The sequence below is a fragment of the Sarcophilus harrisii genome, chromosome 3 (assembly GCF_902635505.1).
Source record: "Sarcophilus harrisii chromosome 3, mSarHar1.11, whole genome shotgun sequence".
NCBI classification, from domain to species: Eukaryota; Metazoa; Chordata; class Mammalia; order Dasyuromorphia; family Dasyuridae; genus Sarcophilus; species Sarcophilus harrisii.
In genome coordinates, this window is record NC_045428.1 from 245,311,736 (window position 1) to 245,336,936 (window position 25,201).

At 34.0% G+C, this 25,201-nt stretch overlaps 1 protein-coding gene across 3 annotated transcripts in view; it reads left to right on the forward strand.

Annotated features, from left to right (window-relative positions):
* The window catches only part of URB1 (URB1 ribosome biogenesis homolog), a 96,841-nt gene that overhangs the window by 43,991 nt on the left and 27,649 nt on the right, over positions 1-25,201 (forward strand). For all 3 annotated transcript variants that reach the window (XR_004232936.1, XM_023498904.2, XM_012544405.3), the window contains exons 19-28: positions 997-1,190; positions 2,755-2,976; positions 4,663-4,842; positions 7,282-8,137; positions 9,264-9,462; positions 10,946-11,129; positions 19,798-19,856; positions 21,268-21,458; positions 23,242-23,352; positions 23,479-23,542. Coding sequence is in view for 2 of the 3 variants with exons in the window: in XM_023498904.2 (XP_023354672.1) it covers positions 997-1,190; positions 2,755-2,976; positions 4,663-4,842; positions 7,282-8,137; positions 9,264-9,462; positions 10,946-11,129; positions 19,798-19,856; positions 21,268-21,458; positions 23,242-23,352; positions 23,479-23,542 (2,260 nt within the window). In the remaining variant the exon portion in view is untranslated. The remainder of the gene's footprint in view (positions 1-996; positions 1,191-2,754; positions 2,977-4,662; positions 4,843-7,281; positions 8,138-9,263; positions 9,463-10,945; positions 11,130-19,797; positions 19,857-21,267; positions 21,459-23,241; positions 23,353-23,478; positions 23,543-25,201) is intronic.

Consider the following 25,201-nt stretch of genomic DNA (forward strand, 5'->3'; position numbering starts at 1 on the left):
ACCTTTTTATCTTCTTCACGTTAGCTGCCTAACAGTGGCTATGTCTTTGTGGCATAATAGGTTAATGTGGATTTCATCACATACACTCCAATTAACTTCATGCCATAACATAGCATATTAACAAGGTTCAAATGTGGTTATATAGCACAGTTAATTTATTGCTAGGGACAATTTAGTTCTGGAAATAGTTACTAGAAGCTTAAAGTAGTAAGAGTTCAGACTCTTCCTCAGCTGATATTCCCTATAGTTTATAAATTTCCACAGTCATGTAACATGTACAAAATGAATACATATGATTTGTGCTTCACTTCATGTGTCCAGGGGTCTCAGTTTCTTTTCCCTAAGGAATTGGAATCTGTATAACTATTTAAAGATAGTGGTTTAGCATCTAATCTATTTTTAAAAGAAGCAATGGTATCCATACTCATTTCCTTTTTTGATTAGGTTATATTAGACTGATTGGTGTGTTTGGAAGCCATCAATAATAATAATGATAATACTCTGCATTTAAAAAACAACAACAACAGACTTTTTGGTTTGCAAAACACTTGCTTGTGTTATCTCATTTGAACTTCACAACAATCTTGTTAAATGATTTCTCATCATTACCTAATTTTACAGAGGAAGAAATTATGACTGTAAGAAAGATTAGTTAAATGACTTGTCCAGGGCTGCACAGCTAGTGTACAAGGCAAGATTCAACTTAATATCTTCCTGAAACTAGCATTCTAATTTTCTAGCTTCCTCTAGTAGATGGTTTATTTCAGGAAATCTTTTATACTATCTTGTTAATGCTGGTTTGATAGTGGGTAATTTGAACAAATCATATTAAATGAGTAGTTTTTAGGGGTGTGTCACCTAATCACATTAGAACTATGTTGAACATGCTGTGTTACAGAATGAAGTTAATTGGGGTGTAAGTATGTGATGGAAATTGAATTGATTAATCACAGGTTTTATTGGACAAATATTCTAAATGTGTAATTACCTTTGTAGGTGAAAGCATAGTGGAATATCTGATAGCCGTTCTGACAGACCTTCTACATACACAGCGAGATCCTTTGGCTCTTTGTCTGATGCTTCAGTCTTATGACAGTTTACAACTTTCAAACACATCTTTGTATACTCGGATTTACCAGTTCAACAGATACTATAACCTGTGGATACCTGAGCAAGCCAGAGAAACTTTGGTGAGACTTAACCTGCAATTATAATTTAATGCTTGGTAGTGAAATTTATGTTCTATCCTAAAATGTATGAAGATACTCTTATTTCTTATATGCTACATATATGTTTGCAATAAAACTATATTGTATCCCACTTGCTAAGGAACCAAATAGTATGCTTCTTTTGTAGATGATGAAGTCACAGATTCATTAAAAATATAATGAAATGAAATTCACTACTCCCTATTAATAATAGTCACTTTAATACCACTGCAGTTTAGAACAGAGGTTCTTAACCTGAGTCCATGAAGTTGGATAAGTAAAAACAAAGTTATATCTTTATTTTGATTAACTTCTAATTAAAATTTAACATTTCCTTTAGTAATTTAAAAACATTCTGAAAAGGTATCCATAAGTTTTACCAGACTACCAAAGGGATCCATGACACAAAAAGTTTGAGAACTCCTTGTTTATAAGGTTAGGATTTAAAAAATTTTTTTGGGTTTTTTTTAACAAACTTATGTTTGGATTAAACTTCTCAAAAGAGACTAATATGTTGTTGCATTATCTGAGTTTAATAGTTCCACACAGCTGCTGAAAGACAAACAGCAGAATCCTGCTAAAATTGAGGAACTGAAAAAAGAAAGAATTGATTCTTTTTTCTAGTTGAGAATTAACTCTTTGTAATGTGATGCTATAATATCAACTCAGATTATGGTTCTTTTAGAACACTTGCCATTCTTCATTATAAATTTTTAGATAAATGGATTTGTTTATAAAATTGTGAAAGTATTCCAAAAAATCTCTGCATTTAAGGCACTGAATTGAATGAACCCTTTTGTAGATTTATAATGATTAAATTACTCAGTATAAGCAAACAGCTAAATAAGTGGAGTTATCAATAGCAAGTGGAGGTTCTCAAAGGTATTCTATAAATACTTGTCAGGTTTCCACTAAATTTATGTTATTAGTTTTCATGAGAGCTAGGAAATCACATCCAAAATGTCTTTATAGAACAGTCTTAGAAAGTAGAAATTTACTAATTATAAATTGATTAGATTTAACAACTTCAGAATTCATCTTTATTCCATTTTTCTCTTATTCTATGCAACATATTAAAATTAAGGATTACTGATTTCTTTTTTTGCTGAGGCAATTGGGGATACGTGACTTGCCCAGGGTCACACAATTAAGAAGTATTAAGTGTCTGAGGTGAGATTTGAACTCAGGTCCTCCTGACTTCAGAGCTGGTGCTCTATCCACTGTGTCACTTAGCTGTCCCTTGCTGATTTCTTTTAAAGGCATAGTAGTTGTAAGTTCTGTGACCATTATTCCTATAGTGTTTTAACTATTCCTGGAACAATGTATAATTAAATCTGTAATTATAATGATATCACATTAATTTTAGTTTACTCATTATAGTAAAATACTTGTAATTGTAGTAATATGAAAGCTTGATGTGCTAATGCATTACCACAATTACACTCTAGAAGGAATTGGATATTCACATTGATCAGTTTAAAAGTTTGGGATTCAGTCTTTGTTTCCTTTTTGATTTTTTCCTTATGTTTTTGCTGTTTTTCCAAAGGAATTTCAAGCTACCAGACCCACTGAGACATCACTTGTGGTTGGCTCTGCCTTTTCCACCTTGTTAACAGATACCTATGAGAGGGGAGTTACCCTCCTTTTAGAAGAGAATATCCAGGGAAAACTGAGAGAAAAAATTGCTCAGCTCCCAATGCAGAAGGTTCTGCTCTCTGTGAAGCAGGTGATGCTGTATCTTAGAACCACTGTGGAGAACTTTGCCAAGGTGAAGCTGCTTTTCTTTACACTATTTTTTTCACCAACTTTCTGAGGAATGAATGTTTTGGGTAAATTAGAATTGTGCTAATTAGTAGCCTTTGGGGGAAAAAATTGTTTCCTCAAGGATTGTTCAAGTACAATGAGTTGATTCATATAATCAATTTTAGAGCCAGAATGAAGGTTAAGGATCACCTAATCTAACCTCCTGATTTTACAAAGAGATCTTATATGCTTTTTATCTGTGATATATTTTATCCCTTTCTGCTGTCTTCCAATATCATGTAAACTGCTTGAAAGAAGGATTCTCTATTTTTTATTTGTAGCCCTAGTGCCTGTCAGGCACATAGTAATTGCTTAGTACTTGCTGATTGATTGAAGTCTTCTGACTCCTAAACTGATGTTTTTTGATTGTGCCTGTCCAGTCACTACTTACTGATAATATTACTCAACAAACATTAGTGCCTGCTCTCTGTAGAACACTGTGCTGAATACTACAAAATAAATAGAGACCAAAGCCAGACTCTGGAGAAGGAAGGATGGTGGTGATTATTACTCAGAAGTGGGACTTACTTGATTGGCCTTGACAATGGTGCCCCAGGTGCCAGACACCTAAGTTCAAAAGCCGGATTTGACTAGGCCTGATGTGCCATTGTTGAAATTGTCACAGATACAGGGCAGGTAATTCCCAGTGTCCTAGTTTATTGGTTATTAAGTGTTTCTTACCCATTGTCTGACCGTCATCTTACTAGAGCAAAACTTCTTAAACTGTCGGTCACATTACTGAATGTGGGGATCATGAAGAATTTGACAACAGTAAAAGTTTTCTGAATGCAGTGACCAAAAATTAATTCAAAATCAAACATGTAATGAATCCAATGTGTTTCTGACAGCATTTGCCTGTGGTGCATCGTATGACTTCACTGCAGCTTTGGATCTGAGCACACAACATGTGCACTTTGCAACTTTGAGATGGAGTTATGTAAAAATTTCTTGGATGGAAAGGAGTTGCAAATGGAAAAAATTTAATAAGCCTTTTGCTAGATACTTGAAATTAGTCTGCAATCATAAAGTTGACATTTGGGAAGAACAAATTCACCTGGTAGCATTGTGTCTTTTCAGTGGCTATCCCATGCCTAGAATGTTCTTCTTCCCCTTCTTCATCTTCTAGCTTCCCTTCATATATATATATATATATGAGGTCTTTCCCAGTCTTCCTTCTCACTCCCTAATTCCTAGTACCTTCCCTTCTGATATTACCTTCTACTTATACTGCATATATTTTGTATGTATAGTTTTTATATCCCTAGTACTTAGACATAATAAGCTTTTAATAAATACTTATTGCCTCTTTCTCAGTGTCTCATCTGCTTTTCTGAGCTTTTTTTTTTTAATAGATTCTTGAAGGATAAACAAAATTGATTCCAGTTTCTCAGGGGAAAGCAAATCAAGTTCTTAAGTTAATTGTTGATCACTAAGAGACCTATCTCTAGTTTTTCCAATTATTTTTTTACCCCATCACCTCTGTGGTTAACCATTTACTTAGTTTGGATTTTTTTTTACTTATACCTTTTTTCTCCTTTTAGGCAAAATAATTTTTTGAAATTAGTATTACATGTTAAGAGGATTTGAGCCCCTTTTGCTCATAATTTTCTAATATATCTAAAAGGCAGTTATCTGTTTTTTTATTCCATAGCTTGGTAAAAGTTCAGGTCCTGCTTTGCTTCAGCTCTTCATGAATTTGCTCAGTCACCTGTTGAACCATTGTTATCATTTGGACACATGTAACCAGAAAAAATGTGAAGCTGCTCAGGCCGAATCTGCTATCTTTTTGGATGAGGAGTCCTTGGCCACACTGGAATTAGCCAATGATAAGGTAGTGATGTTCTTGAGATTTTACCCTATGAAAGCATTTTTCTCTTATGACAGGTGAAATGAGCATCTTTAGAAAATTAATTAGAAAGTGGGTTTTTTTCTAATTGTTGCAGCTTGAATTGAAGAAAGGACATGTAGTTGGAAAAGTCTTTGCATTGTATATTTCTAGAACTGCTGCCATGAGAAGACAAATAAAATTATTCTTCTCTTTGTTATTCATTAATTAGTTCTACGTGGGCTCCATGGGTCTATGTTGATTGGGTCTAAGAAGCAAACTTATATCTCATTTCACAATTTAATAAGATCTGGGCCTTCTGCATATCACTTAATTGACATTCTGAAAGTATTTATTACAATAACATTTGCTACTTGCATAACTGTCAAAATTCTAATTTGTAATCATTCTCTTGTTTATAGCTAGAAATTTATTTTTTAGGTATTTGAATTTCTCTCTTTCCTTGGAAATAAGGAAGGAAAGAAAATTGCTTCTCTCTATGACACTAATTGTCACTCCATTTTATAGGAATAACTTTTAGCAAGAGTGCTTAAACAGTAGCATCATTTTATTTTTTTCTGGCTTAATAGTGTCTACTCAGCCATACAGATGAAATAAACTTGAAAATTGTCATCATAGAGATGACAATTAAATTCATGGCAACTAATGAGATCACCAAGTAAAGTGGTATAGAAGGGGGAAAAGCAAAACCATTTGGGAAACCCTTTCAATATTTCTACTTAGAAGGTACTATCTGAAAGAAGATTCAGCAAAGGAGACTGAAGAGGAGATGCTAGAAGGCTAGGAAGAGCAAAAAGGCCAGCTTAGCTGGACTATAGACTTCTTATAGGGATGAGAAGTGATAGCTAATAAAGCTGGAAAAAGACCGAGGATAGATTAGGAAAGTTTTATCTCAAAGACAATATGGAGTTAATGGAATTAACTGGAATTTATTGAGTCATATTGGTCAGATCTATGCTTAAGGAAAATAGCTTAGGCTGCCGTGGGGATGAAAGATTGAACTAAATCTGAGACAGGGAATCTAGTTAGGATGCTGCTACAGTAGTCTCATCAAGAGGTATCAGGGACAGACCTAAGTTGGTAGCTCTGGAGATAGATGTCAAAGACATATACATAAAAGTCTCATATTGGCAGCTCATTGGAGCGAGGAATTGACGATAATACAGACCTGAAATTCTGAAAGAGTTATCCATGGCCTTGACAGAAACAGAGAAGTCTGGAAAAGGAGTGGGATCGTTTAGGAAAGACAATGGATTCTTTTTTGGACATATTGAGATCGAGATGAGTCACATGCATCCTATTTGAAATGTTCAATAGTCAGTTGGCATAACAGAACTAGAGTTCAAGAGGTAGTCTCAGCTCATCAACAGAAGTGTTCCCTTTACTGCTTGAATTCTAGACTATTATTAGAGGTATATATAGTTTTTCTCTCAGTTTTTAGTGTTCCCTTCCCTGTCTTAGCTTTTTTTTATTTTATTTGTACAAAAGCTTTTCAGTTTCATATAATCAAAATTGCCTATTTTATTGTAATTTCCTTTGTGATAAATTTTTAATCCCAGACTGACTTCCCATTGACATAGCCTACTTGAGACTACTTATCACTTCATAGTATTAGGAAATACAAACTTATTTCAGTATTAACTGTCCTGAGCTAATATGAGTAAAAGAGTACATATGTTGAAAATAAAATAGAAATTAAAATTACTTAATTTTATTCATTGTTTTGCATGAGATGTTTTATTGCTCCCTTACAATCATTCAAATCATTGAGAATGACTGGAACTGGAATTGATATGAGAGGTCATCGTTTATAAAAGAGGAACTGAAGCTGACATCACATAAATGACATGTTCACAGTCATCCAACTAGTAGGAATCAGGAAGGCTTTTATGCCCACATCTTCTAATTCCAGAGCCAATGCTGTTTCTGTTGTGCTCTACTATAGTGAACCTGTGCAATAAGAAAGGGACCTAGACCAATAGTCTCCTCCTAAATCCTACTGTTTGTGAATTAAAGAATTTGTATTCATTCAGTAGTATTTAGCACAAGCATTTATTCAGTACATTGTGATGCATAAATAACTGGGTAAATGACACCTGGTCACTTTCCTCAAATATTGCTTACAATGTTACTCAGAAATAAAATGTCTTCATAGAAGAAAAGGATGGATAGTGTTTCAGAAGGGAGAGTTGGGAAAGCATTTGGGCATAGCTCCTTATGATATGAACAAAAATAAAAAATGTGTGGATAGGAGCATATAAAGTAGTGAGCTCTTTGAAGAGAGCTTCAAGACTAAGGTGGTTGGACTTTATTTGGGAGGCAGTAGGGGACCATTATAGGTTTTTGGACAGACAGAGAAATGAAGAAGTATTTAATTAACTGATCAGATTTTTATATATTATTATAATATGTACTCTATTTCAGACTCTGGAAGATGCGTTGATAGTAATCTTTAGACATCCCACATTGGAGAGCTGGTATTTGGCCCTGGAGCTGCAGACTCTTCCCTCACATAACCTCAATCCAATCCTTGTAAAGCTTTTAGCAACTCATTTCAATGCTGGGGTCCTCTCACTCCTGAAACTGAGTGCCCCAATTCTGCAGGAAATGCAACGTATGGACATCCTTTCCAAGTATTTAGAAGCCATTACTAAGAGTGTCTTGAAAGAACTACACACCCTGAAGAAGACAGATCCTCCCATTGCATATGGGAAACCTTCAGCTCAGCTGGAAGCTTTGTACCAACTACATCCCTACATGGATGGAACCCAGCTTAGGGACATTACGCTTGCACTCCTGGCTCTTCCTAAATCAACCCTTTTGGATCAGGAATCTAAGAAATCTCACCAAAAAAAAAAACATCTGAGCTTTTTAGGGGAAACCCTCAAACAGCTTATCACTGAATCCTACCAGGAACAATCCCAGCAAGGTGAATTACTGTCGTCCCTAGAATATGTGAAGAGAATGAGTGTCCTGTTGCCTGCACTGGTCATTGAAGAGTTAGAGACTGTGTTCTTCCAAGCTTTACAGAAAGAGCCAATTCTGGTCCATGTAGTTGAGTTAGATTTATTGACCTACTGTCTAAATCGGAGGACAAAAACTTCTCTTTCCATTGTAGCTTTGTTGATTCAGCAAAGTAGTACTCACCTGCTACACTTTGAGTTGTGGTGCTTACAGGGCCTAGGGTCCTGCCTTCCAGAAAACTTCAGCCTCTTTCTTCCACTTATCCATACCTATTTACAGTCTTGTATGCAGGGAGACTTTACACGTCCTTCTAAAGGTAAGCCACATTCCTGGATTTGTTGGGAAATAATTGGTTTTATTTTTAAAATTCCAAATCTTTAAACTTTCAGATTATAGCTGAATATGATCCTTATTCTAAATGAACTCTTTAAAGTAGAAGTTCTTAACCCCTGGGGTCCCTTGACCTCCTGTATAATGATTGGAGGCAGGGAGAACCCATGAACTTTGGCGGAAAAAATCACATCTTTATTTTTACTATGTTCTAACTAAAATTTGGCATTTCTCTTATTATTTAAAAACATTATCCTAAGAAAGGATCCATAGCCCTTATCAAACTGTCACAGGGTTTCATGACTTAGTCAAACTTTTAAAAACTCCTATTCTAGAGAGAGAACTCCTGTCTTTCTGTGGTAAGACCCCATAACATCAAATCACAAGGAGCGTTTGTGATTTTTTGAGTTCTATACATGTTCCTAGATGTCCCATGAATTGGTGTGAGAACAAGAAGATAAAGGGTCAATGCCAGGGGTACCATGTTTCTTTGTGCCTATACCCAATGTGGTAGCCTTATAGAAAATCAGTGTCTCTGTTCTCCAGCCATCCCAGCTTTTATGGCAATTTCTAGTTGATAGGAAAAATTAGGCCTTAATATAGACTAGCCCTATGTCCTCAGCCCCCTTCCCCTAAGTATCCTGTGGTCTTCCACTTGGTTCTAAGAACAAGTAAATAGGGAAGTTGAGTTTTATGGTAGAATTTAATTTGTCTTTGATATTCTCTAACTTGTTAGGTGAATAGTGTGAGTTATCTTGCCTCTATATAGCATCAGATCAGTTAAACACGTAATAAGTGTCTGTCAATCAACCATTTGTCATTTTAAAAATGTGTTTTTCTTTTCAAGCTGGCTGATGTCTATTTTTACTTTTTTACCCTTCTGTCACCCTGTAGTTTTTCAAGAGTAAATCAAATTATTTTAGGCTGGAAGGATACTTAGAGATCAATCATGATAATCTTAGTAGCACGTATAAGATTTTTACTATTGTTAAGCCTGAAAGCATACTTTTTTGTTCTGAAAGGGCATGGGGGAGAAGTAGTGGGTAGGAGCTTGAGTTAACAAGCTGTAGTTGATTTTCTTTCTTTTTTTTTCATGTTTATCTCTGCCTCAGTGTCTAGAAATGTCATGAATGTGTTGAGAAAGGTCCTGTGGAAAGAGCTTCAAAACAGTCTTTTAGGAGATGATCCTCAGGATCTTGGAATTCAAGAAGAGGTCCTTTCTAAATTGATTCCCTATTCAAGAGCAAAAGAACTTAGACTCCTCATTGACAAAATGCCCAGCATTCTTCAAAAGCCAGAGAAATCGAAGAGGTAAGATAAACATCAATAATGGCCCACCAGAAAGATCCTTTATTTTAAAAACTGAAGTGGCCCCCCAAAAAAGGGAATACGAGTGAAGAGTTTAAGGGAGGGAATGGGAGGAAGAGTTGAACAGTATGAAAATAAATTTTTGAAGTATTCTTTCCTTCTAAGACTATATGCATGCATCCATGTTAACTAGGCTAGGGAGAAATTTGGAATAAGTTGACCCCCATGATGTGAGATACTTCTGTGGAGAAGACTCACATTAGCATCTTTTATTCATGAATGCTTTAATGGTGACTTGCTGCCTATAGTTTTATGATTCTGTCCAGGTACAATTTATTGAGAATTCACACACACAAAAAGAAAGAAATATAGTTACTTGTTAAGTATCTATGTGAAGGAGCAGCTAGGTAGTACAGTGAATAGAGCACCAGCCCTGAAGTCAGGAGAACCCGAGTTCAAATCTGGCCTCAGACACTTAACACTTCTTAGCCATGTGACCCTGGATAAGTCACTTAACCCCAATTGCCTCAGCAAAAAAAAAAAAAAAAAAATCTCCCTTTCCCATTTTCTTCAGTAGATTATCACCAGTTATCTCTTTTTCCCTCCTATTTTCAGTCTCTTCCTTTGTACTGCTTCTAAATAATTATGTTGTCTTTAAACATGCCTAATTCTTTAAAAAGCCATTGGTAATGCCTACAATTTCTTTTTTTTTTTTTTTTAATTTATTTAATAGCCTTTTATTTACAGGATTTATACATGGTAACTTTACAGCATTAACAATTGCCAAACCTCTTGTTCCAATTTTTCACCTCTTACCCCCTCCCTAGATGGCAGGATGACCAGTAGATGTTAAATATATTAAAATATAACTTAGATACACAATAAGTATACATGACCAAAACATTATTTTGCTGTACAAAAAGAATCAGACTCTGAATTATTGTACAATTAGCTTGTGAAGGAAATCAAAAATGCATGTGTGCATAAATATAGGGATTGGGGATTTAATGTAATGGTTTTTAGTCATCTCCCAGAGTTCTTTTTCTGGGTAATGCCTACAATTTCATTAGGTTATCTTAACCAAATTCCTAGACAAAAACATCTGCACTAATAAAATTTATAATAGAAAGTTTATTTTTTTCATGAAAATTTTTATCAGAAGAGAAGAAATAGATAGGAGACTAGTTGGGTTGGCAATGCATAGTTATTGTAGATTGGCCAGAGTTTTTGTACTTGACTTCTAGAATGCAATGGTGCTGCTGTCTCTATCTTTTTCTTATTTAAATTCTACCCTTAAATGTGGTATTCTTGTGTGCTTTTTTTTTTAAGAGTGAAAGAGAACATGTTATCTCTGGGTATCTTTAACCCAATGTGTAGTTATTATGATTATATTGGTGTTCTCTGGAGCTTATTCTAAACACATGTGAATTATAAGGGTAAAATTCTTTCAGCCCATAGTTCTTAACATATTTCACATTTGTTGCAGCTGGATTGTATCAGATGCCATAGCATTAGTATTGGAAAAATCTGTGGAAGAGCTGGATGTTTGGAAAAAGACTTTGTTGGGGTCATGTATAAAATGGCTAATAGCTTCATACAGCAGTAGTATCAAAGAAGAAAATACCCAGGATGCAGAGAAGTCTATGTTGTTGCGATTTAATGAATTATTGGTGAGTTCCTTTTCCTTTCATAAATAGAAGAAACACTTTATAATTTTCCTAAAGTATTACTTAAAGCAACCTGACATTTCCATGAAATAGCAAGAAAAAACAACTATAATCAATGGCATGACTCTAAGAAGCAGTGACCCAAAATACCACTGTTGTCAGCAAGTGAGGACACTTTGACATGTGCCACAGTATGGAAAGGAATTGTCAATCAAACATCTATCCTCAACCATTTTACCACATACATAGCCATTGCTTGTTTTGTTTTGTTTCTATTTTTGCTGAGGCACTTGGGTTTAAGTGACTTGCCCAGGGCATCTGGGAAGTGTTAAGTGTCTGGGGTCAGATTTGAACTCGCGTCCTCCTGAGTTGCCTTTTTTTTTTTTTTTTTTTTAATATTTCCCCCAATTATATATAAAGACAATTTGTAACACTTTTTTAAAAAATTTTGAGTTCCAGATTTTCTTTTTCCCTTCCCCTTTCCCTGTGAAGAATAAGCAATTTAATTTAGGTTATATATCTGCAATCAGGGAAATCATATTTCCATATTAGTATGTTGTAAAAGAATACACAGGTTAAAAAAAAAAAAAGTAAAAAGTTGTGTGCTTCAAGTTCCTCCTCAATAGATAAAACTTTTTGTCATGAGTCCTTTGGAATTGTCTTGAATAATTGTATTGCTAAAAATAGCTAAGTCGTTCACAGTACATCATCTTACATAATTGCTATTGCTGTATACATTGTTCACTTTGTATCAGTTCCTATATGTCTTCCCTGGTTTTTCTGAAAGCATCCATGTCTTAGCCGAATTGTTTTGATGATTACCACTTTGCAGTATAATTTGAGGTCTGATATGGTTAGGCCACTTTCCTTCACATTCTTTTCCATTCCAAAATTTCTTAATATTCTTAACCTTTTCTTTTTCCAGATGAATTTTGTTATTTTTTTTCTAGCTCTATAAAATTATTTTTGGTGGTTTGATTGGTATCAAACTGCTGAATAAGCAATTGATTTAGGTAGAATTGTCATTTTGTTTTATTTAGCTCAGCTTATTAGTGGTTTAGATCTGACTTTATTTGTGTGAAAAGTTTTATAATTGTGTTCATATAGTTCCTGGATTTGTTTTGGCAGACAAACTCCTAAGCATTTTATATTATCTACAGCTATTTTAAATTGAATTTCTCTATTTCATGCTGCTGGGCTTTGTTAGTAATATAGAGAATTTTGATGAATTTGTGTGAGTTCCTTTTTTATATTTAACAACTTTGCTAAAATTGTTCATTATTTAAGCCAGTTTTTTAGTTGATTCTCTAAGTTTATCATATCTACAAAAATGATAGTTTTGTTTCCTCATTGCCTGTTCTAATTCCTTCAGTTTCTTTTTTTTTTTTTTTTTTTCTCTTATTGTTATACTAACAGTACAGTATTCAGTAATAGTGATGATAATGGGCATCTTAGCTTTACCTCTAATATTATTAGGAAAGTTTCTAGCTTATCCCCATTCCATAATGCTTGCTGATGGTGTTAAATAAATGCTACTATCTTTTTTTTCTTTTTTCTTTTATTTATTTATTATTTATAATAATAACTTTTTATGGACAGAACCCATGCCAGGGTAATTTTTTACAACATTATCCCTTGCACTCCCTTCTGTTGCGATTTTTCCCCTCTCTCCCTCCACCCCTTCCCCTAGATGGCAAGCAGTCCTATATATGTTAAATACATCGCAGTATATCCTAGTTACAATATATGTGGCAGAACCAAACAGTTCTCTTGTTTCAAAGGGAGAATTGGATTCAGAAGGTAAAAATAAACCAGGAAGAAAAACAAAAATTCAAACAATTTACATTCATTTCCCAGTGTTCTTTCTTTGGGTGTAGCTGCTTCAGTCCATCATTGATCAATTGAAACTGAGTTAGGTCTCTTTGTCAAAGAAATTCACTTCCATCAGAATACATCTTCATACAGTATCGTTGTTGACATATATAATGATCTCCTGGTTCTGCTCATTTCACTTAGAATCAGTTCGTGTAAGTCTCTCCAAGCCTCTCTATATTCATCCTGCTGGTCATTTCTTACAGAACAATAATATTCCATACCATTCATATGCCACAATTTACCCAACCATTCTCAAATTGATGGGCATCCCATTCATTTTCCAGTTTCTAACCACTACAAACAGGGCTGCCACAAATATTTTGGCACATACTGGTCCCTTTCCCTTCTTTAGTATCTCCTTGGGGTATAAGCCCAGTAGTAGCACTGCTGGGTCAAAGGGTATGCACAGTTTGATAACTTTTTGGGCATATTTCCAGATTGCTCTCCAGAATGGTTGGATTCGTTCACAACTCCACCAACAATGCATCAGTGTCCCAGTTTTCCCACATCCCCTCCAACAATCATCATTATTTTTTCCTGTCATCTTAATGCTGTTATCTTTTTAAGGAAAGCTTCATTTATTCCTGTGCTCTTTAGTGTTTTTAATAGGAAGGAGAATTGTATTTTCTCAAAAGCTTTTTCTTTATTTGTTGGAATAATTATGTGATTTCTATTGGTTTTGTCATTGTTGCTTTTTTTTTTCAAATATACAGAACCATGACATGTTATTCTTATAGTTCTCTGTATCATGACAGAGAATTTAAGAATAAAATTGTATTCAAAGTAAAAACTGATGTGTAAAATTATAAAGAATCTATGGATTTTTGCCAAAAATGAAATTCCAACCCAAACTTTAGTTAAGTGATGCTATATATAGTATATTATCCCTGTTACTAAACATTTCTTCCACCAGTAATCTTTTCTTCTAATTACTATTTCTGTGAGTAAGTTGTCAGTTTAATATTTTTATATTGCATCTGTTGAACGTCCATATACATCCTAATCTATGAGTGAGCTCCCAAGGAGGTTGGATTGAAGAATGGTAGAAATCTAGCATTATTGTGGCCCCTAGTCCCTTCCTCCCCCTAACCTTAACCTTAACCTCCCCCCCCCCAAAAAAAAGAGTTAACTAAAAAGAGTATTAAAAAGAAATTATGCAGAGAAAAACAGAAGGAATTTTGAAAGAAAACAGACAATCAGAACATTCATTCTTGTTAACTTTTTAAAAGCAAATTGTATGTAATAGAAATATATGAAAATATTAATTGGACTTTTTATATTAAATGTAATTTTTTTTAAAAAGCCATTTAAAAGAAAATTTCAAGTGTTTCTCAGGAACACACTAATTACTTAAAATCACAACAGATTAGATTAAGTGGCAAGTGACTTCAAGATTAATATTGTATGTTTTAGAGCATTAAGTACTTGCAATTGCTGGTTTTTGGAAATGCAAAAATTAAAAAGCAAAGGATTAAGAGGAATACTCAGATCATACAGATATTTAATGACATTAAATTTAATCTAATAGTTATTAATTGCAAAGAAAAATGGTGCTTTTTTACTTCAGAATAATTGAGTAATCTTTGTTTTCCATCCTTATGAAAAAACACTATATGTACTAAATGACAACATTATTTATTCATCATATGACAGCACTTAGAGGGAATTATGAAGGCCCAACTGGTTTTACAGTTTTTCTACTTAGAATGTACTGTCATATCTCCTATTACTGTACTTAATCATCATAGAAGTTGGATTGGTTAAGAGAGGCACCATGGAAAAAACACTGTTTCTATCCTAACCTAACTTCTTGATATTCACGGAAACCTGTCTTGCCATTTGATAGAGCATTGCATGAAGATGTCTGCCATTCTTAGTTATGTGATCCTTATTTTTCTCTTATTAAAAATTACTTGTATTCTGCTCCTTTATTTATATGGTAGCATTTTTTTAAAAAATTATCATTTCAGATAGTTGTGAGATGATAGATACCTCAAAATTGTTTTAATTTGCATTTCTCTAATCATTAGTGATTTAGAGCATTTTTTCTTGTCTATAGTTAGCTTTTCTGAAAACTGCCTGTTCATATCTTTTCAGCAATTCAATTGAGGTATGACTTATTTCTGTAAATTTGATTCTATTCTTTAAATATTTGAGAAATGACATTTTGAAAAGAAATTTGCTATAAATGATTAATATGTATTTCTCTGCATCATATTCCCCACCCTGTTTATCATATACTGTCTTCTTTCACTGTCCCTTCTCAAAAGTGTTTTGCTTCTGACTTTTAACTTCTTCATTTACTCTCTTCTGTCAGTACCATCCCCGTTTTCTCCTTCATTATGAAAGCTCTTTCATATCAGATAATTTACCTTTTCCCCTTCTCTGAATGTATACTCCTTTTTCTCACCCTTTAATTTAAGTAAAATAATCATTCCATCATATTCAACTCATATGTCTGACTTCTGTTTTAGTAGTTATAATGGGTTTTTTTTCCCATGTAGGAATGTGAACAGTTTAACTTTATTAAATTTCTTATGATTTCGCTTTGCTGTTTACCTTTTTATGCTTCTGCTTAAGTTTTGTTGTTTGTTAAATTTCCTATTTAGCTTGGTCTTTTCATCAGGAATTCTTGAAATTTCTCTATTTAACTTTATGTCCATTTTTTTCCTCCTGAAAAAATTATACTTTGTTTTGTTAAATAAATGATTCTTAGTTATAATCTTATCTTTTTTGCCCTTCACAATATCATATTTGAAGCCTCTGATTCTTTAGTTCTAAATCTTGTATTATCTTGATTGTGGCTCCACAGTATTTGAATTGTTTCTTTTTAGCTGCTTGCAAAATTTTTTCCTGGAAAGTGGCTATAATTTGGCTAAAATACTGCTGGGAGTTTTCATTTTGAGATCTCTTTTAGGAGGTCATTGGTGGATTCTTTCAATGTCTATTTTACCTTTTGGATCTAGAATATCAGGGCACTCTTGAAAGAAATGAGGCATTTTCCCCTCCACTTCCCTATCCACTCAGTCATGACTTTCAAGTTATTCCATAATTTTTAAATTATCTCTCCTAGATTCATTTTCCAAATTACTCATTTTAAAAACGATATTATTTAAATTTTTCTCCAACTTTTTTTTCATTCTTTTGACTTTGTTTCATTTTTTCCTTGATGTCTCCTAAAGTTATTAGCTTCCACTTCAGTGAGCTTTTTGTATTTTTTTTTTTGACTACTTCTGCTTTTCAGGGTATTCTCTATTGTATCTTTGTGCCTTATTTACCATTTTTCCTATTTTCTTTTTTAAGATGTTATTTTATTTGGTTTCCACAGTTATAAAAATTGGAGAAATGAAATAAATTAGAAAATTGAAACTCACAAGGATATCAATGAATAATCCAGGTGGAGGTTAGATATCTTCCTCCAAAAGAATGTAAGCTCCTTGGGGCCAGGGACTGACTTTTGTAATCAGGGGTCGTGGCCTGAGATTTTTTTTTAAATTTTATTATATATTTTTTTATTATTATTATTATTAGAGTGACTTTTTATTGACAGAATCCATGCCAGGGTAAATTTTTTTACAACATTATCCCTTGCACTCACTTCTGTTACGATTTTTCCCTCCCACCCTCCACCCCATCTCCTAGATGGCAAGCAGTCCTATATATGTTGAATATGTCCTAGTATATCCTAGCTACAATATATGTGTGCAGATCCAAACAGTTTTCTTGTTGCACAGGGAGAATTGGATTCATAAGGTAAAAATAACCCGGGAAGAATAATAAAAATGCAAATAATTTACATTCATTTCCCAGTGTTTTTTCTTTGGGTGTAGCTGCTTCTGTCCATCATTGATCAATTGAAACTGAATTAGGTCTCTTTGTCAAAGAAATCCACTTCCATCAGATTAAATCTTCATACAGTATCGTTGTTGACGTATTTATATACGATCTCTTGGTTCTGCTCATTTCACTTAGCATCAGTTCATGTAATTCTCTCCAAGCCTCTCTGTATTCATCCTGCTGGTCATTTCTTACAGAACAATAATATTCCATACCATTCATATACCACTATTTACCCAACCATTCTCCAATTGATGGGCATCCACTCAGTTTCCAGCTTCTAGCCACTACCAACAGGGCTGCCACAAACATTTTGGTGGCCTGAGATTTGAAAACAATCTTTTGTTATTTGTTCTAACCCTTCACTGATATCTTCCTCTTTCTATAAAATAAACTCCTTCAGGACTGGCTATGTAAAGAAGAGTGGAGATTCAGAGCCTATACTTTCTATAACATTCAGTCAATGGAGAATCAGGGGAGGGACTTGTGTTTCAGTATGGGAAATAAAATCCTGCTTTTGGAGTTTCAAAGGTGTGTCTATCATCCTAGACACCCCTTCTTACAAGAATGTAAAATAAATCTTCCCTAGTTCAAGCAAAAAAAAAGTTTTTTCCTTTTTTTGGGGGGGGTGCTTTTGATGGGGTAGAGAACTAAGGAGTGAGAATCCCCTTTGGGGATCCTCCACACAGGTCCAACATGAAAGAATTTGCAGACCCAATAAGTCTGACTGGCAAAAGGGATTTTTATTGGCACTGAGAATCTATCTTTGCTAGCTAGGAAGACAGACTTCTTAGTGGCAAGAGCTTCTGTTAGGGAAATAAAGGTAATCACTGAGAAGAGGGCATCTTCACAATGAGCAAGAATCCTGGCAGGCAGTTGTGCTAAGGAGAGAGGTCCCTTGCCAAAGCATAATCCTACTTCAGACTTTTACAGAGATTTGGACTTCAGAATTGTCTTTTATTGCTGTTCTGAGGCTTGGTTCCAGGTGAAAAGAGAGTCAACGCCCCCAGGCCTAGGTACTTATCCACTCAATAGGAATATCAGACCCAGATCTCCACCTGAATAAAATCATTTTGAAGGCTTAATCCCAGAGCCTGGAATTTCCTGAAGAGAATCCTGGCCACCCTCAAAAGATCAATGGAGGGTGGTTTGACTCCAGATTCTCCAATTGAATGAAGCCACAACTTAAGCTTTTCCCTGGACTATTCAGCATCTGAGGCCCGGAATCTAGTTTCAGGGTTCTTGATTTTCTTGCACCACTTTCATTTCTCTTCCCAATATTTCTTCTACCTCTTATTTGATTGTTAAAATCCTTTTTGAGCTCTTCCATGATCTGAGGCCAATCCATATTTTTCTTTGAGACTTTGGATAGAGCATTTTTGACTGTTGTCATCTTCTGCATTTGTGTTTTGAGCTTTCTTGTCATCATAGTAACTTTTAATAGCCAGGGTGTTTTTCTGCTGTTTTCTCATTTTTCCAAACTATTTCTTGACTTTTAACTCTATGTTACTAAAGTGGGACTCTATTTCCGAAATGGAGGGTAGACCATCCCAAGTTTCAGCGGGTTTTGTGCAGCTGTTTTTAGAAATAATTCTGTGGACCTGTAAACTTTTGGTTCTTTTAAGATGGTATGATCTAGAAAGAGATAGATTTACTGCTCTCTTGGACTATGCTTTGTCTGTAAGGAACCACAACACTCTTTTCTGTCCTGGAACTATGAGGATGATCCCACTCCCCTACAACCCCAAGCTCTGATATGCTAGTGCTTCTCCTCATGGTGGGATTGAGACCCAAGAATGAAACCCAGATTTAAGTCCTGCCCCTGTAATCTCCTTTTGATCATTTAATCTGATCTACTTACAGTCTGTGGGGCCTGGAAAGATGGTAGTATTTTTATATCATTATTTGTAACATGTTTTAATTGCATTTATTCTTTATTTTATTTTCTAAAACTCAATTCTTTTTCTGACCAGTTTCATATTCCTTAATAATAACAAAATGGCTTTCAATTATCACTTTTTTATCAGTGATTGTACAGATACTTTTAAAAAGAGACACTGGATAGACACATAAAGTTGGAAAAGGATCTTGGATATCACTTATTTGAACTTCCCGAATTTACAAATGAGATAACAATCCCTGAGAAGTGAGGTGATTTATTCTCAGGTGGTTCATGAGTGGAACCCAGGTTTTCTGTTTCCCTACCCTGTGCTCTTTCCATTGTGAAACATTTCTTCTAAAAGAAATATTTTTACATTTTTGTCATGTGTTCTCTGGACAGTTAGATGTGCCCTAAGAACCTCTCTTTAGCATTGGTTCTCACAAGGCAGAAGGGAACTGTGATTGATTTATAGTTTAATTATTCATATTTAATACCTCTAATATTGAGGCAGTTTATTTTATAGAATAAAAACCATTGTGATAAGAAGGACACATACTTTTCTTCCAATGCAACTCTGTGTCTTAGTCCATTCAGTATATAGAAGAGCTTTTAGTCAACAAGTAGTTCCTGTTAAGCTTTTATTTTCCAAATGCTTACTATGAACTGGATAGTTTGATAAGTGCTGAGAATATAAAAACCAAAAAAAGTCTGTCCTTTGAAGGAATTCAAAACCTAATGGGTAACAATAGTATTTATATTTCCTTTGAGGTTTGCAAAGTGCTTTCTATATGTTATCTCAATTGATCCTCTGGATAACTGAGTAAAGTCCGTATAATTATTATCCCCATTTTGTATTTGAGAACACTGAGGCACAGAAAAAGATTATGTGCCATGCTAAGGGTTGTAGAATCAATGTGTTTGATGCAGGATTCAAATTCAGATCTTCCCAACTCTTCAGTAGGCTGTCCTGTTGTAAGATTTTTCCTGAAGAATCAAACAATTCTGCATACAAGTAGACAGTGTACTTTATTATCTACCATTGTATTTATTGTTTCTTTTTGCTTACTTTCTTTCCAGAACTCAGTTAATGAAGTTGATCCTGTTGATTGGCAGAAGTTTGTGAAGACAGGCCTTAAGTAAGCTGTTTTATTTTACTGGAAAGATTTTCTTTCATTGTAAAATTTGTTGACTGAGAAAAAAAAACACTTCATTTTAAAAATTCAATTGATGATTAGAGGGGAAATGTAAAGAAAAATAGATTATTCTGTTTATATTTTAATATTATTTAACAAATTTTAAAATACAATAAATTTATTACATATTTTATATTATATATTAATTTTATATTATAATTGTATTATGTGTAATGTATTATAGTATAATATAATATATAACATAATATGTTATGATATAATTATATATTGTATAAAATAAATTTTTAAAATTTAGTAAATTAAAAAATTTAATAAAATGAAGGTGTTATCATTTATAATAATATTATTACCATTAATTAATATGAATTTATTAAATATATGTTATGCTTTTTTTAAGCGACTATCTTGTTGGTATGTTGATAGCTATGGTTCTTCTTAATTTAAATGTTATTAGATTAGGAGCCCCTTTTGCTTCTCCACCACTACCTGAGCACTTTGCTATATGTGGTTTGAAGGTCATTCAGGATCTAAAAAAAATGTCTTGTTGCTAAACTGTTGGTTGTTTCTTCTGAAATTCACGAGTAGCTTAAAAATTGTTTCTTTATTGCAGAAGCATCATGGAAACAACAGCTTTTATCTACCTTGATTTCTCGCTGTAATTTATAGTCTTATTAAACAGAATTTACAAAATAATTTGGAGATTTGAGAAATTGAATAGAATGAATAATAAGAATAGAATGGAAAGAAACAGGTATTGGCTGATAAGCAAGTCAGTTATGAGAGAAGACCATTCTTTTCTAAAACTGTTTCTTTCAAGTTTTGCTCTTCTAGTGAATCTTCAGACTTTAGATTGTTTAGTAGCCTTAAGAAGATAAATGTATCTCTACTTCTCAGACCTTTTGTGAATATATTTATGTGTATGTATTAGGCATTCAGTATGTGCCAGGAATTATGCTTGAGATGCAAACAAAAAATTGAAAATAATCTCTGCCCCAAGAAGCTTACATTACTTATGAAAGGAAGAGGCAACATATTTAGGAGAGCAGACCCTTGAAGGTGTAAATTGTCATACTCTTTGTAGGAGTAATGACAGAATTGATTGCCTTATGGTTCCAAAAGTAGAAAATGGTGGAAAGGTAGAGAGACAAAAGAGGGTACTTGAAAAAGTATAGACAGCATGGCAGGAGCTGGGCCTGGAAGATAGTGGGGTGACTACCAATGAGCATGGCAGGAGTTCCAGCAATGTAGCCTTAAAGCTACTAAGGTGCTTGGTCTCTAGACTGCATTACATGTGATGGTTAGAAGTATAATATAAAAAGCTACTTTTTGTATTTGTTGAATAGTATCTACGTTTAGTACAGGCTTTTAAAAATTGAATTCTTGCTTTTTTTAGGTTCCGCTACCATGATTACACATTTTTAAAGACTCTTCATGCTTGTATACTGCTGTTATATCAGCCTGAAAATTCCCTTTGCAAAAACTTAGTGCAGCTGCCACTAATATATGTGATGATCACACAACACTCTATGTTTTTGCCAACCATATTGCAAACAAAAGAAGATGACACAAATATCCAAGTAAAAGGTCTCCTTATGTGTTTATATATGTATTTTATTGTATGTTTTGTCCTCTGATTTCATCAAACTAGCTTCCTATCCATATTTACCTCTGACTTGTTTTTAGAATGATTTTTAAAATAGTATCAGAATGTTATAGTCCTGTTCTATTCAAACTTTGACTTGTTTTCTTAGACTTAGAAATGATTTGGGGTTTTTTAGTCTAAACTGCTAGTGTGTTACAAATTTACCAATTAAGAATTACAACTCATCTGTAACATATTGTCTTAGAAGGTTGCCTAGGGAACTCAGAAGTTAAGTGACTTACTTCAGAGACATACAGTCAGTAGATGTCAGTAGCTAAACCTGGGTCTTCCTGTGCTGTGTTCCCTGACCAGAGTTTTATTTATTATGTCCTTCTTGACTTTTCAACAAATAATTTCTATACCAGCCATCCCTAATTGTTGATTAGTGAAATCCTTATCTTACTGTAATGCTGGCTGATCCACGAGCAGAAATTCAGTAACTGAATCAATCAATCTGATATTCTCCTTTGTTGCTAAGCATTACTTGAATTTCTCTGGCTAAAGTGAGATAAGGGCAAATTTTTTTTAACTTACAAATTTTTTTTTATTATAGCTTTTTATTTACAAGATATATGCATGGGTAATTTTTCAGCATTGACAGTTGCAAAACTTTTTGTGCCAATTTTTCGCCTCCTTCCCTCTACTCCCTCCCCCAGATGGTAGGTAGACCAATACATGTTAAATATGTTAAAGTATATGTTAAATACAATATATGTATATATGCCCATAAAGTTATTTTGCTACATAAGAAGAATCGGACTTTGAAATAGTATACCATTAACCTGTGAAGGAAATCAAAAATGCAGGCAGACAAAAATAGAGGCATTGGGAATTCTATGTAGTGGTTCATACTCGTTTCTCTGAGTTCTTTCACTGGGTGTAAATGGTTCAATTCATTACTGTTCAATTGGAACTGATTTGTTTCATCTTATTGTTGAAGAGGGCCATGTCCATCAGAATTGATCATCATATAGTATTGTTGTTGAAGTATATAATGATCTCCTGGTCCTGCTCATTTCACTCAACATCAGTTCATTTAACTTATAAAGTTAAGTAGCGTTATGATTAGAATGATGGACTTGGAATCAGCAAAATCTGAGTCAAAATTCTGCCTCAAACACCATATGTGATTCTGGGCAATTCACTTAACCTTTCTCAGCCTTAGTTTCCTCATCTGTAAAATGAGAATAATAACAGCAGAGTTTTCATGAGGATCAAATAATAGTTAAAGGGTTTTGAAAATCTTAAAAAGTGTTGTGAAAATGTTTATTATTATTACTTGAATAATAGAATTGAAATTAAGAGAAAAGTAATAACAGACTACTTCGTTCTTTCCTAAGCAATCTGTCAATCTTAAAGAGTATTTGCTATGAAATTTTTACAAAATGCTTCTAAGGGCATTAGGGCAAAACTGTTATAGGAAAGAAATTGGAAAAACATGTAAATATTTTATTCTCTCTTGTCCCTCCCCTAAATATATACTATTCTAAGTCCATAAATTTAGAACTGAAGGAAGAGGTTGTCAAATCAAACTACCTCTTCATTACCCTGTTTTACTGATGAAAGACACAGAGGAAGAGGGATTAAGTGATTCTCCCAGGATGACATGGTTAATGTCTGAGGCTAAATTTGAACTTGGGTCCTCCTAACTCTAAGCCCAACATTTTACAAAGCTACCTGGCATTACCTTTAATGCTAAACATTTCAGTTTATTTTTTTCCCTAGAAATGTTAGTGGACCTAATATCAACTATTGTAAAACTTTGCCCTTCCGTCTGTGAAAGCAACCACTTTGCAGTGCTACTAGGAGGCTATGGTGCAACCCTCAGTGTTCTAGGTAAGCATATAAAAGCATAGCATTTTATGTTGGGTTTGTTTGTTTGTTTGTTTGTTTGTTTTCATATATAAATACCATGCTTCCTTATAATACTTCATTCTAAATAGAACTTCATTCACTTTCTAGATCAGAAGATATTGCTGCTTCTTAGATTGTATGAAAGAAATGATCTGAGCCTCATAAACTTCAGGTGAGTTTTTGGATGAAGTAAGTCAGTGTACCAAATCAATGATTCCATCATTTCTGAAAAGTGTTTATCAACCACCTATTTTATAAACCAACTTGTCCCACTCTGTTATTCATCAGACATTCCTTTCCTTAATCATCATTTCCATGTATGTGCTATTAAATTGTAAACTTCCTGAGGGCATAGACTCTAACTTTTGAATGTGTCCCCAGTGCTTAATGAAGTATCTCTCACATACTAAGTATCACATAACTTATAAGTTTTTATTTGAGAAGCATGCATGACCTTTACAAGAATTTGTTAGAATCAATGTGAAAAAAAATTTATGGTGAATTTGTTTCTTGAAAGAGATGGGAGGTTGAAATTGTCAAGCAGTGAATGTCTAGTAGAAAACTTCTCTAAGAATACCATCACTTTATGAGGTGCTTCTGAGTCCTAGAACTGGCATCAAACTACTACTAGGGATATGTTTGTAGAAATTTTCATGTTTCTTGTACTAATTCACCTTCCATTTAGTTTGACAATAGTACTTGAATTATTGAAAAGGTTTGTCATTCCCATTTTAAATTTTGACTGGATTTTGAGCTTCGTATCTTGAGGAAGCAGGATGAGTAGGGCAGCACTTCCCACGCGTGGTACTGATGTGCATGTTCAGTGATAATTGACCTACCTTGTTTGTGTTTTCCAGAACCTAGTAACCACATGAACTTTGTCACGACTCAGATTTTGAGAGATGGTGGTGGTTCTACAGTCATTTCAATAGTGCCTAATTCTTTGTGACCCCATTTGGCATTTTCTTGGCAAAGATTTCCTTCTCTAGCTTGTTTTACAGAGAAGAAAACTGAGGCAGACAGGGTTAAGTGACTTGCTCAAGGTCATATAGCTTAAGCAAATAAGGCCATATTTGAACTCAGGGTTTCCTGATTCCAGACCAGGTGCTCTATCCACTGCCACCTAACTGTCCCGTGAGAATGATTGAATAAATGCATTGTCCCATGAGAGTGAGTAAATAAGTGCATTCATTAAAACATTTTTGAATTGTTCTTTTACCAAACTTGGAAATAATTATAGATACAATTAATAATTTCACTCAAGCAGCAAATTATAGACAAACTTGGAAATATGATTAATGGTAAGACTAGAAATTCTGCATTTCAATTCCACAAGCAATTTATTAAGCATCTACTATATGTAAGGCAATGAGTGCTAAATGTTGGAAGTACCAAAACAAAATGAAAAACAACCTCTACTCCCCAAAGAACTCTCATTCTTAGGGATATACTGTTTACATAGATAAGGGGGAGAGAATACTAGAATTGAAGAGGATCTAGAATAACTTTCTAGATGGCAGTTAAGGTGAACTTTAAAAAAGATTTTATTAGGCATTGACCCACACCTAATACCATATATCAAGATAAGGTCGAAATGAATTCATGATTTAAACATAAAGAGTGATATTGGAGAATGGCTGAATAAATTAGGGTATATGAATGTTATGGAATATTATTGTTCTATAAGAAATTATTAGCAGGATGATTTCAGAGAGGCCTGGAGATACTTACATGAACTGATGCTAAGTGAAATGAACAGAACCAAGAGAACATTGTACGTGGCAAATACAAGATTATATGATAATCAATTCTGATGGGTGGGGCTCTTTTC